General features: G+C 37.6%; 1 protein-coding gene across 1 annotated transcript in view; it reads right to left on the bottom strand.

Moving 5' to 3' along the window:
* Positions 1-12289, bottom strand: part of CSTF3 (cleavage stimulation factor subunit 3) — a 72104-nt gene extending 59815 nt beyond the window's left edge. The window contains exon 1 of the mRNA XM_077772903.1: positions 12111-12289. Within this exon, the coding sequence (XP_077629029.1) occupies positions 12111-12137 (27 nt within the window). The 5' untranslated portion in view covers positions 12138-12289. The remainder of the gene's footprint in view (positions 1-12110) is intronic.
* Positions 12290-13001: the final 712 nt, after the last annotated feature.

The raw sequence follows: 13001 nt of genomic DNA, 5'->3' as shown, positions 1-13001 counted from the left end.
GCCTGTTTGGGATTCTCGTTCTCTGCCATTGCCCAGCTCACAATGTCTCACTCCCTCTCTCAAAATAAATACACTTTAAAAAATATATACAAAATAAAACTAGATCCTTAGTTTGTAAGATACCAACTATAATAAAGTATTAATTATAAAATAAGAAGTAAACCTGATACAAGAACTTTAAACCAGGAAGTAAAGAACAACTAACCAATACCAGTTTTAGTTAACGCTAACAATTAGGGTTTCAAAGCAATCTGATGGAAGAGCAAATCATGATCCACTTGCTGAAAATTAACCATTCAAATTAGATAATGTATATCACAATCTGTAAAAGAACAGAGAAAAACTCAGGAGATAGTGTCTAATACTCAACCACCAAAATTGCAGCGAGAAGCATAAATGTCTCCTTGCTAAATAAAACAAGCCATTCCTTTAGTGAGTCTCAACCCAGGCAGCACATTAAAACCACCTGGGTGAAAGAGGATTTTAAAATAATGCTCAAGCCCTACCATTTATATCAATTAAATCAGAATCCCTAGGAACCAGCCTGGACCATCACTACTTTTTTAATTTTTTTAAAAAATTATTACTTTTAGGGGTGCCTGGGTGGCTCAGTCAGTTAAGCATCCAACTTTGGCTCAGGTCATGATCACACGGTGGGTTCTGGCCCCGTGTCGGGCTCAGTGCTGAAGGCTAGCTCAGAGCCTGGAACCTGCTTCAGATTCTGTGTCTCCCTTTCTCTGACCCTACCCTGCTCAGGCTGTCTTTCTTTCTGTCTGTCTCTCTCTCTCAGAAATAAATAAAACATTTTTAAAAATCATTACTTTTAAAATTCCCCAGATATTTCTAACGTGCAGTCTCAGTTGCAACCATAGCTCTCTGAGGGTTTCATAACCCTTTGTAGTGCCACAGAACTTTTCTACAATCTAGTGAAACCTAGGGCTCTTTCTCAGAAAAATGTTCTTCCCTCTCCCATCCCCCTCAAAGTAGGAACTACAGCCAACGTGGGGCTTGAACTCACAACCTGGAGATCAGGAGTTGCATACTCTACAGACTGAGCCAGCCAGTCTGAGCCTCTCTCAGAACAATGTTCTTAAATATACAAAATAAACTTGAGATACTTCAAAGGAAACCAACTACATTAAAATGTTAAGTACTGAAATATTTTTAAACAAAGTTTTACACAATAACAGACACTTAACACAATGAATAACAAGATTTAGCAGCCAGTCTAGTGGTAAGGGCAACAATATTTGGAATATGTATACACAGTTACAGCTGTTGCTAACACTGCTAATATAAAGGTTTCTTGCCTACATTCATAATATAAGAAACACTCAATTTCAGTTAGACATCAGTAAAAACAAGGACTTTCCTATCCAACTTAATAGAATCCCTGTAATTCTATCCAGTTACCTGGAGGATGGGGTTAACAATGGACTAAGAATCCATGCAAATGATGGAGATCAGATGTAAAAAACTTTTGAGCATCTATAATGTAAGGCATTAATCATTCTTTGTTAAGTAATAACCCGATTTCATAAGAAGAAATATAATTAAGTTACATGAAACTTCCCAAAGTCTAGTTAGAATCTGAGAACCATGGCTCAGCTCTTTTCAGACTGTTACACCCCTAAATATTTTCCTCCTGCCAAGGATGCAGTTAAAGGTTCATAAAATTTACAGATAATTCTCAATCAAGTACATTAACAAGAAAACTACCCAAAACAGACAAGAATATAGTCTAGTAGTTTTGCACAATGGATAGTGCACTGGACTCCTAAGTAGTTTGGGCCACATTTAATTCCTACAATGAAAAGTCATTAATCATCATGAACCAGTTGGGTAGCAAACAGCACAACACTTTTGTTCTCTGGCCTGGGCATATTTCTATCAGGCAAAGGAAAATCGAACAGTTTTCTACCATCTGTAAGGAGACTGGACCTCCACAAGGAATGGAATTGTATTACTACTTCCCAAATCTTTTGCCTGATCAGAGGAATAGGTCACTTTAAGAAAATTTAGGACAAGTTTCCAGTGCTCAGTAGTAAGGGAATGAGGTCGGAACTCTGCTTGCTTAGTGTAGCAAAAGAACAGCTGTCCCACAGTTACATGTCTCCAAAACTTATTACTCTAAGAAACCATTACAAATCCAGCTTTTGCGTTTGGAATAAACTATAATCCTATTACCATTCTTTATGGAATGTTAATGGCCAGTGGGATGGAACCCCAATAAGCAGAACAAAAGATGGACTAGTTCCCAAGGCATGCACGTTACCAACTATATTAGCAGAACTTTAAGAACGCCTTTGATTTACAAAATTTTAAAAACCAGAAAAATTACACAATTGTATGGGGTATACGGAGATACATACCAACACATACTACTTCAAATGGGTACAAAACCCAGAAAAATTGTGAACTAGATGATGTACTTTTTTTGGTATAGGGACAAGATGTTACTCAGAACTATCTCTAGCAACTGTTCTATGAACTGTTTTTCTACTAGTAGCATATTGCTAAAATAACAACTTATTTATTTTCTCTGTGAATAATAACCAATATACAACTGGCTAAAAGTATGAAGGTAGGGTAAATCCATTACATGTTTGATCTTTTTAAATTTTCTTTAATAATGGCTCTTTGGAGACATAATCTTCTTTAATTCACTCATTTAAAATATACAATTCACAATACATTTTTAAAAACATCTTATAACCCAATAAGAACCATACCCATTAATAGTCATTACAGTTTCCAAAGTTGTCTCCATAAATGTGAAAGTGTATTTCATATAAATGATTGAAACTATATAACATATGTTGTTTCTGACTTTTGTTTTGCATGCTTTCAAGATTTCTGTTTTATCACAGATCAGTACTTTCCTCTCTAATGCCAAATATTTCACTGTATGGATAATCCCACATTCTGTTTATCAGTAATGGACATTTGGATTGTTTCCAATTAAAACAAAATTGGGGGGGGGCCTGGGTGGCTCAATCGGTTAAGCATCTGACTTCAGCTCAGGTCATGATCTCATGGTTCTTGAGTTAGAGCCTTGTATCAAGCTCTGTGCTGACAGCTCAGAGCCTGGAGCCTGCTTTGGATTCTGTCTCCTCTCTCTACCCTTGCCCCACTGATTGTCTCTCTCTCTCTCTCAAAAGTAAATAAACATTAAAAAAATTAATATAGAAGGATATTTTATTTGATTATTTTGAGAGAGAGAGCCCACAGGGGCGAAGGACAGAGAAAAGGAGAATACCAACTGGGCTTCACAATGCCAGCAGGGTTCGATCACATGAACCGTGAGATCATGACCTGAATTGAACCAAAACCAAGATGAGATACTTCACCCACTGAGCCACCCAGGTGCCCCGGATTGTTTCCAGTTTGAGTGGAGTTTATCTTGTGTTTTGTTATTCTTAGTGATATACGTATATATGTTACATACTCCCACACACAGACATATACACCTACAGATGAAATTGTTAGGTTATATGGGAATTCTACTTTTAATATTTTTAAGAACTGCCAGACTGTTTCCCAAAGCGACTGAACCATTTTACAATCCCATCAACAGTGTATGAGGGTTCCAATTTCTCCACATCCTCACCGACACTTGTCTTTTGATGATTATAACCATCCTACTGAGTATGAAGAGGTAACTCATGGTGATTTTGATTTACATTTCTCTGGTGGTTAACCAAGTTCAGCATTTTTTGATGTTCTTATTGGCCATTTATCTTATCTGCCTGCCTATTCAGATTCTTTGCCCATTTTTAACTAGGTTATCTTTTTATTGTTGAATTACAAGTCTTTTGTATACTACAGATACAAGTCACTTATTAGATACCAGATTTACAAAAATGTTCTCCTGTTAGGGGAGTGTTTTCACTTTCCATGTTTAAACTTTTGTTTGTTATGTGAAGCTAACCCAGAGAAAGAGAACTTGACAAGACACAGTGAACTTTCAACGGTCCTCAAACTTTCTGTAAAGCATTACTTAATATTCTTAAAAACTGAAGAACCAAAGAAAAATTTTTAAATGTGGGTTATATATTATCATCTTAGAAATTAAAATTGAAAAAGTTTTGTTAATTCACTTCAAAATTATAAATATTTTCCAAAACAAAAAAAAATTAGTGAAAATAAAGGCGGGTTTATGTTTTTGTGATTCTTTAATGTCTGGCTGAATAGAAGACATTATCTGCTTCAACTTTCAGGCTATTGCAATATATTGTTTTTGGTGAAATATGACCATGTAACTACAGTTATTAAGTACACAACTACATATGTAGTTGGAAAAGGGAAAAGCACTTAATAGCCATTTCAAATCATTGTGGATATGCCATGTAGTCTCTGAAAAACTAAATTAAGCCTTATTAAAACTGCAAACCAGTTTCTATATGACAGCGTAACTATTTTAGGAAGATGGTTAATTTGGAATGGGAGAGGGAAAATGACAAAGATGATTAATGGTTGAAAGAATAAAGCAATCTAATTTCTTCCTCCCATTCCTACCAGGGAAGTATAACTTTCATGGGGGGGGGGCCACGGAGGTAGTTCTTCAAGTAGCTATTTTCATGGTAAATGGGAAGGCTGTTATGCTCAACATAGGTCATGCCAACATTCAATCAAAATGGACATCACTGAAAATTTAATCCAACTGAGGGGCGCCTGGGTGGCTCAGTCAGTTGAGCATCCGACTTTGGCTCAGGTCATGATCTCACAGTTTGTGGGTTTGAGCCCCATGTCAGGCTCTGTGCTGACAGCTAGCTCAGAGCCTGGAACCTGTTTCAGATTCTATGACTCCCTCTCTCTTTGACCCTCCCCTGCTCATACTCTCAAATAAATAAAACATTAAAAAAAATCTTTTTAAGAAAATTTAATCCAACTGATAAACATCGTAAGTATGGGATGCAGGTGGTAAAATTAAAAAGATTTATAACTATCTCTTGACCATGACCAACAGGAGGATGAGTCTCAAATGTGGTACTGTAATGAATATTTTCCACTAATAAGGGTAATGGCTAAATTACCCTTATTTAGTAGTGGAGGAAAATTTTTTGTAAAATGCTATTAAAAGCCTAACCATCCTCAAATAATCTGCAATTTTTTTCTCCACTTATTTTATCAAGAATGTATTCAAAAACAACTTTTAAGGTTCATCTTTAAACCAGTAAGCAAGGTTTCAGTTACATAAAAATAATCTGTGGTACTTGTTTCAAATGAAGATTCTCAGCCTCCCTAACAGAATCTGTTATACAAAGTCTGAAATTGGGGTGTAGGTACCTATACTTGTATAAAGCACCTAAGTGATTATGATTCAATGGACCATGGACTCTATTGGGAGAAATACTATCTAATCTATATGTTCTGTAAATACATTTTTCCAAATGTGGTTTCCTTAAAAAGAAAGTGGCATCAGACCTAAGTCATTCCATTTTTTCCCTAAAACATAATAAAGCTTCATGAACTATCCTAACAATATGAAGTCTTAATTCTCCCTTGGTAGCTAACCTTTATTTAAAATTAAATATAGACTAGAGTAGCACTTTGCAAGACTATCTGCAAGTAGTAACCAAGGAGATTCATACACCTAGATAGATAATAAAGCAGTTTATGTGACAGGTGACTTTATTACTGAAATGGCAGCTGAGTCCTGTGTGACTTCACTGTGCAATGGAACTCTATCACTTTTTTTTTTGGTGAATGAATTTGAATCTGTATCCTGCATATAATCCCTTCAATCCTTCCAAAGACTAAAAATCTAAGAAACATGTAAACAATTCAAAGCTTAAGAAAAAGGAGACTAAAGATTATTGGTCCAAATGACCTGTATATCACATTTCCTTATTATTTGCTTATTCATTCCCTAGGTAACAAATAGATGCAAACTACAAATAAAAATTTGAGTCTTTAAGAATTGAAAAAATTTAGCTTTAGATCAAATGTAGCCAAGACATTAATTATCTAAACTAAAATGTTTGAAAAACATCAATTAGGAAATAGTTTCATCCTTCCGACTTTAAGTATTTACTGCTTATTATAAACTATACACTAATCTAAAAACTTACTAACTCAAAACTTCCCTTTTAATATTTTATTTGAGAGGGAGAGAGAGAAAGAGAGAGAATGAATCTCAAGCAGGCACCACATTCAGCATGTAGCAGAATGAATGCAGGGCTCAATCCCACCACCCTGGGATCATGATCTGACATGAAATCAAGAATTGGATGCTCAACCAAATGAGCCAGCCAGGCTTTTTACATCCATTCTCACACCATTACCAACTGTCCAGCAAAACAAAGACTCAAATTCACAGCAAGGTCTTGGCTAAAGAGAAATAAAGATTTAGAGAAAATAGAATAGCAGAAAAGCTCAAAACTAAGAACTGTGTTTAGCAATGGTCCACTTAATAGGTACAAACATCTCAAACACATTTTGCAATTCTGGGAAGTCTACCTGGGATGTAAACTATACTCCCTGAAACTTCTACTTTTTTTTTAATGTTTTATTTATTTCTGACGGAGACAGAGTGAGCAGGGGAGGGTCAGAGAGAAGGAGATACAGAATCTGAAGCAGGCTCCAGGCTCTGAGCTGTTAGCACAGAGCCCCATGCGGGGCTCAGACTCCTGAACCACGAGATCAGGACCTGAGCCAAAGTTGGACGCCCAACCGTCTGAGCCACCCAGGGCCCCTAAAATGCCTATATTCTTAATGCTGAGGAAATGCAATCTTTCTTAACACAGCACCTTTCTGTTGTACTTCTAAGGAAAACCAATACTTCTGTAAACACAGATCAATCTCACTTAGGACAATGACTGTCAACAAGAGTTTTCTACATGGTAGAAATTTAACAATAAGATGACCTCAATTTTAGCTGCCCAAACTGTTATACTAAGTACCATAACAGGAGGCGAGAAAATAGGAAAGGCTATTACAAAAAGATTGTTAAAAACATATAAGAATAATTGGGTCCAAGAACACACTGTCTAACACACATACTTGGCCCTTTCCCCCTCCCTATTCCTAAACCACCCCCCATACCCACTTTGGCTTTGAAATTCCTGATGGTATCAGTACCTTTTAACCACTGGTAAGTACTAATGGTTACTCAGCAAAGTCCTAATCCAGGTTTCAGGCTGCAACACTGTATACATTTCACCTTTCTTCCTTGATAAATACATAACAGGGAACATTTTCATATTTTCCATATTGTCCCAAATTTATTTCTCACCAAAAGGAAAACCGTGATTGACGGTCCCAAGTTCTCCTCTTTTAAGAACTTTGGGTAATTATGTTTCTTCAAGTCATGCAATTTTTCCCAAGTGAGGATCATTTTGTTTATATTGTAGGCCTTCCTAATTCAAGGTAGGTTAAAGATTTTTTTAAAAGTCTTATTTCTATTTTTTTAATGTTTACTTAAACATTAAATATTTTTTGAGAGAGAGACAAAGCCCACGCGGGAGACACAGAATCTGAAACAGGCTCCTGGCTCTGAGCAGTCAGCACAGCCCAACACAGGGCTCGAACTCAAGAACTGTGAGAGATCATGACCTGAGCCAAAGTCGGACACTTAACCGACTAAGCCACACTCCTCGTGTCTTATTTCTTTTCTTTTTAAAATTTTTAAATGTTTATTTACTTTCGAGAGACAGAGCATGAGCAGGGGAAGGGCAGAGAGAAAAGGAGACACAGAATCTGAAGCAGGCCCCAGGCTCTGAGCTGTCAGCACAGAGCCTGACACAGAGCTCAAACTCATGCACTGCGAGATCATGACCTGAGCAAAAGTCAGTCGCCCCAACGTGTGTCTTATTTCTAAAAGACGAGTGTAGAAATAGAATTTTAAGGATTTATTTTTTTATGTTTTATTTCTAAGAGAGAGAAACAGTATGAACAGGGGAGGGTCAGAGAGAGAGGGAGATACAGAATCTGAAACAGGCTCCAGGCTCTGAGCTAGCTGTTAGCAAAGAGCTCTACTTCGGCTCAAACCGAGGAACCATAAGATCATGACCTGAGCCAAAGTCGGATGCTTAACCGACTGAACCATCCAGGTGCCACGAATTTTAAGGATTTAAAGATTCATATGAATTGTCCTGGCTGAGAACTTTTCTCTCTTTCCTCAAATCTAACAAAACTTTAGGAACCATCCACTTTTACACCCCAAACATTTTACTTCCTGTTATCTGTCCATCTGTCCTCCCAAGGTTAAATTCTTTGAGAATTTGTAATGTATTGCACAGAGCCTAGCTGCAAAATTCATCCATTCATTTATCAAACACCTTTCAGTATTAAAACAGAATTCCCTAGATTCCTAGATGCAAGGGTGAATAAATAAGGCCTTGAACTCAGGCCCAAATTCAGTGGAGAAACTCAACTCAGGCCCAAATTCTGTGGAGGAACTCAAAACAATAGCTAAATGCTAAAAGGGTAGAGCACAAAGTAAAATGAAGCTAAGGAAGAATGAGATTACAAAAAACCCAACCTGAATCAAGCAGTGAAAAAAAAAAATGCAAAACAAAAATATAGCCATTAATTCCAGGAAACTAGGAACTAGATGTGTTTTCATTAGGAAAGTGGGGGGGGGAGGGGCGGCCACAGGGTAGGGCTCTCCCCCCACTTAGTTTTGTCACTACTGAACTGGCAAAAAAAAAAAGGTAAATCAAGAATACCCAAGAAAACTGCTAAGGTAATTTAAATAGCTCTCTATATGCAAAATGGAACTTCTTCACAAGAGTAAATAAGTAAGTAAATAAATAAATCTTAGCGATTTTCCTTGTCTAGTCATTTCCCTCTATCATAGGGCACAAATCTAGAGATTCAGTACCAAGAAAGAAATAACCATGCATAGTTCAGAATAACTAAGATATTATCAAGTTTATTCAAAAAACTTTTTTTTGAGCTTCAATGCTAAAAGGGTAAAAGAAATTTACATCTCCTATCTTGCTAGATTCTTTGTCCATCACATCTCTTGGCGTCTTTCCAAAGCAAATGCACAATTCAGAGTGGCTTTGATTTTGTTTCTTACCATTCAACTTTGTTTAGTCTTTTTCTTGTCTATCATTTTAGTTCATTTTAGGCACTCTCTTTTCCTGTAAATATTCACTGACTAGTCAAAAGGTTACTGAAGAACACAATATCAACCCACAGACTGCTAACTGCAAAGGGGAAAATAATCCTTCACAAGGAAGAAACCCAGCAGCCATCACCCTACCCAAAGCAAACCAGTTGATTCATATGGTCAACCATGTCACTATTGTAGGTATCATTTAATTACCACTTTAAAGTTGAATAGTACAATCTCTGGGATTTGCCTGAAAGCAGGAAGTGTGGGGAGTTTAAGTAAAAGTATGGGAAAAAACAAGATTAGTCATCAGTTACAGCTCTATGATAGAAACATCATCCATTATACTATATTTTTGCATGTTTGAAATGTATCATTACAAAGTTAAAGAAAAAATTGTATGTGTTTTAGGTTGATGAAAGATACAGGAACCACCATAAAGACTGGGACAAGTTGAGCATCCAAAAGAAAAATAGCTGTCGCTTTTTTTTTTTTTAATATTTATTTTTGAGAGAGAGCACGTGCACAAGCGAGAGAAGGGAAGAAACAAGGAGCCTGAGGATCTGAAGCAGGCTGTGTACTAACAGCAGGGAGCCCGATGTGGGGCTCAAACTAATGAACCAGAAGATCATGACCTGAGCTGGACACTTAACCGAATGAGCAACCCAGGTACCCCACTGCTTAACACTAAATACAGAGAAACTCATGAATCTATAGTGATCTCTTTTAGAAAAAAAAAAGAAATCTTCTTTACAGAAAAATATGAGCCAGCCAGTAAAGACCTAACAGAATTTTCAAAACACCATTTGGCACCTCCAACAGAATAACCGATTTAGTCAAGAAGTAACAACTGATGACAAGTAACTAGTTAAAAGGTTATTGAGGAGCACAGTATCAACCCACAGATTACTTACTGCCAAGGTGAAAATAATCCTTCACAATGAAGAAACACAGCAGTCATCACCTTACCCAAATAATCAAACTTATCCATCACTATTAGCGTTAACAACCTAGCATGAAGTGCCTTCGAAGGTAACATTCTAAGTTATTCTACCCCAAAATATCTAACCCAAATATTACCAAAACTTTCAGTTTAGAGCCGAACAAACACGGTTTTCAGGAAATAACACAAGAAGAAGGGAAAAGTTAAACACCACCACACACAAAAATCAAATCAACCCAGAAAATGAGAAGTCTTACTAGAAAATTGTCCTGGGCTCTTCAACAATATTCCTGGGGAGAAAAATGGGACTATTCAAGAGTCATTAGCTAAATGAGGCCTGTAAATCCAGAGATTGTTTTAAGAAAAAAAAAGGGGGGGGGGAAGAATCGCTATGAAACATAATCTTGGGACAACTGGGGAAATTTGAACACAGACTGAGCTTTAGAAATAATAGAGTATTACTGTTAATTTTCTTAGGTGAGAAAATGGTACGGTCGTTATATAACTGCATCAATGTCATTATATAAAAGAATGCTGAAATATACAAAGCTGAAATGTGTTCGCTTACTTTCAAATAAATACCTAGTGAGAGATAAAGTATGGCAAAATGGTTAACATCTGTTGATTCTAGGTGAAGAACTATACTGCAGGCATTCGTTGCACTTTTAACTTTTCTCTATGTACTAAACTTTTCACAGTAAAACTTCCAGGTTAATTTTCTGTAAATTTTAACTATTTCTGCCATTTAAAACACCACCAATCTGAAACATTAAAGGTCATGACATTGCAGTGTCTTTACAATTTTAGATAAATGTAAGAACAGATTCTGGAAACTTTCAACAAAACCTCAGGAGATTACTTCTCGGTTTTCAGGTGACAACGTATGAGCCCAGAAAAATGGTAGGTATACATAAACAGATTTGATATAATAATTTTGAGACTTGGCATTCTTGGGCATTCTGACAGCATGTAAAATGTAAACACAGAAGATTTCAGTACTAATTCAGTCAACAAGCAAACACAAAATTTAATTTAGCAAGCTTTTCCCGACCTAATGAAATTTACAGTCACACAGACTATTCAAGAGGAACTGCAATTTTGCCTCATCTCTGTCAACTTCCAAGAACAGCCTCTACGTTCTAAGCTGGGGACTTATAAAAACAAAAACCTAAGGGTAGTTCGTTACCATGGCAACGGGAAATTTCGGGAAATTGAGACCCCGCAGGCTAGCTAGCCTCCATTTTAAAAACTATTTACCTGAACATACCAGAGCTTACGTCGAAAAACAAACTGAATGACATCTTTCATAAAATTTTCCAGTTTCCTCTCTCAAACTAAAAGGTAAATACTATCCTACAAAATTCTGAATAAAGAGTAAAAGTAACAAATGGTTCATCTAAATGTCTGAATTTTAAAATATTTAAGTAATTTATGTCCAGTACTAAAGCAGATGCGTTTATTCACAGTGACCAAAACATACTTCTCATTTCCGATTTATCAAATTCTGCATTATGTGTCGCTTGAAAAACGAAAATGAAATGTGGACAGAAGAAAAAGAAGGAGAAAACCACGAAATTCCCAAATCTCTGCATAACCACGTTCTTACTCCTAGACCGCTTCCTTCTTCACTCCCTCTGGCAAGAGACTTATTTCTCCAGCTGAGTTTCATCTCAAATTTTTCTCAAACTGGTAACCTATTGCTGTGTATATCGAAGAAGGGAGGAGGAAACCTTGACAAGTTTTTCAAAAACGGCGAGTACACGTTAAATTAATCAATTCCCAACCACCCTAACATCAAAACAAAATGTTACCAAACGAAGGCATCCCATAGTAGTCCCATGAACCTAAACAGGACGAAGCAGCTTCCTGGCTATTGTCTAAATCAAATATTTGTTCATATTAACGCCTAAGACAGAGGAGCCAAAAACTAACTTCAAATCTCAGTCAGCTCTTGCTCCCCATTCCCACCATTCTTCTGTTCCCGGTCCTCCGGGTTCATTAGACCCCGTTTCCTTCCTCAGGCGAACATGGCTGGAGTATTTGGACGAACAGAGACGTGGAGAGAAGAGGTCGCCACGAGGCCCCACCACTCTCTTTCCTCACCTGCTCTGGGGCTCCGTCTCCTGACATGGCCTCAGCTGATTAGAAAGTGAGAACCGGCCCGCGATGCGAAGCTAGAAAAGAAAAATTAAACTAAAAACCACCCCAAGCCAGTAAAGTTACCCCCTGCCCAGCGGAGCCAGACCGCCAACACGAATCGCCACCGCCCACTCAGATATGAATTAAAATGGCTGCGCCCCTGCCGGCCGAGAAGAGAGGAGGGGCTTCCTCATTCACTTCCGGGGCAGTGGGCGGAGCTAAAATCTCAATTCCCCAGTTACTTGAACGCGCCGAAACAGAGAACCCAGAGGTGGGCCCAAGGCCTTGGCTGACGTCACGACTCTGGGTTTAGGGAAGCTGTTGGTGAGCTGGATACAACCGGCTAGGAGGCGGGAGTCTGTTTAGCCTGAAGGCTCGCGCGCATTTTAGAATTTAATTATCAAGTTTTGGAACCTGGTTTTTCACTGTTGAAGCCTGATTACAAATCGGTTCAGGCAAACTGGTTATTTTAGGGAACAATGCTAAATTTAAATGCCTTCTAATATATTGGTGATAAAGAATACATTGAGGTCTCAACTAATGTTTTATATGCTTCCAGGGATGAGAGGAACCGATCAGGCCCACAATAATCTGTACTGTCACCATCCACTAGTGTCTAAGGCTGTAACATCTGTAAGTCCGGGGTTTTATGTTCAGCATCAAACCATGATTCCTTAGCACTTAGGCTGTAGAGCCAGACTACATTCATTTGAATCCTGGCTTCATCTCTCACTTAGTGAGTTACCTTGGGCAGTTTAACTGCACCAGAGCCTCAGTTTCCTTGCCTGTAGATAAGAATAACAATAGTACCTGCAATTTAAATAAGGTGTACTTGAGGCATCTGGGTGGCTCAGG

This window comes from Crocuta crocuta, unplaced genomic scaffold (genome assembly GCF_008692635.1).
Source record: "Crocuta crocuta isolate KB4526 unplaced genomic scaffold, BGI_CrCroc_1.0 scaffold382, whole genome shotgun sequence".
Classification (NCBI taxonomy): Eukaryota; Metazoa; Chordata; class Mammalia; order Carnivora; family Hyaenidae; genus Crocuta; species Crocuta crocuta.
The sequence above is the reverse complement of the archived record's forward strand: the minus strand, read 5'-3'. Positions and strand labels throughout refer to the sequence as shown.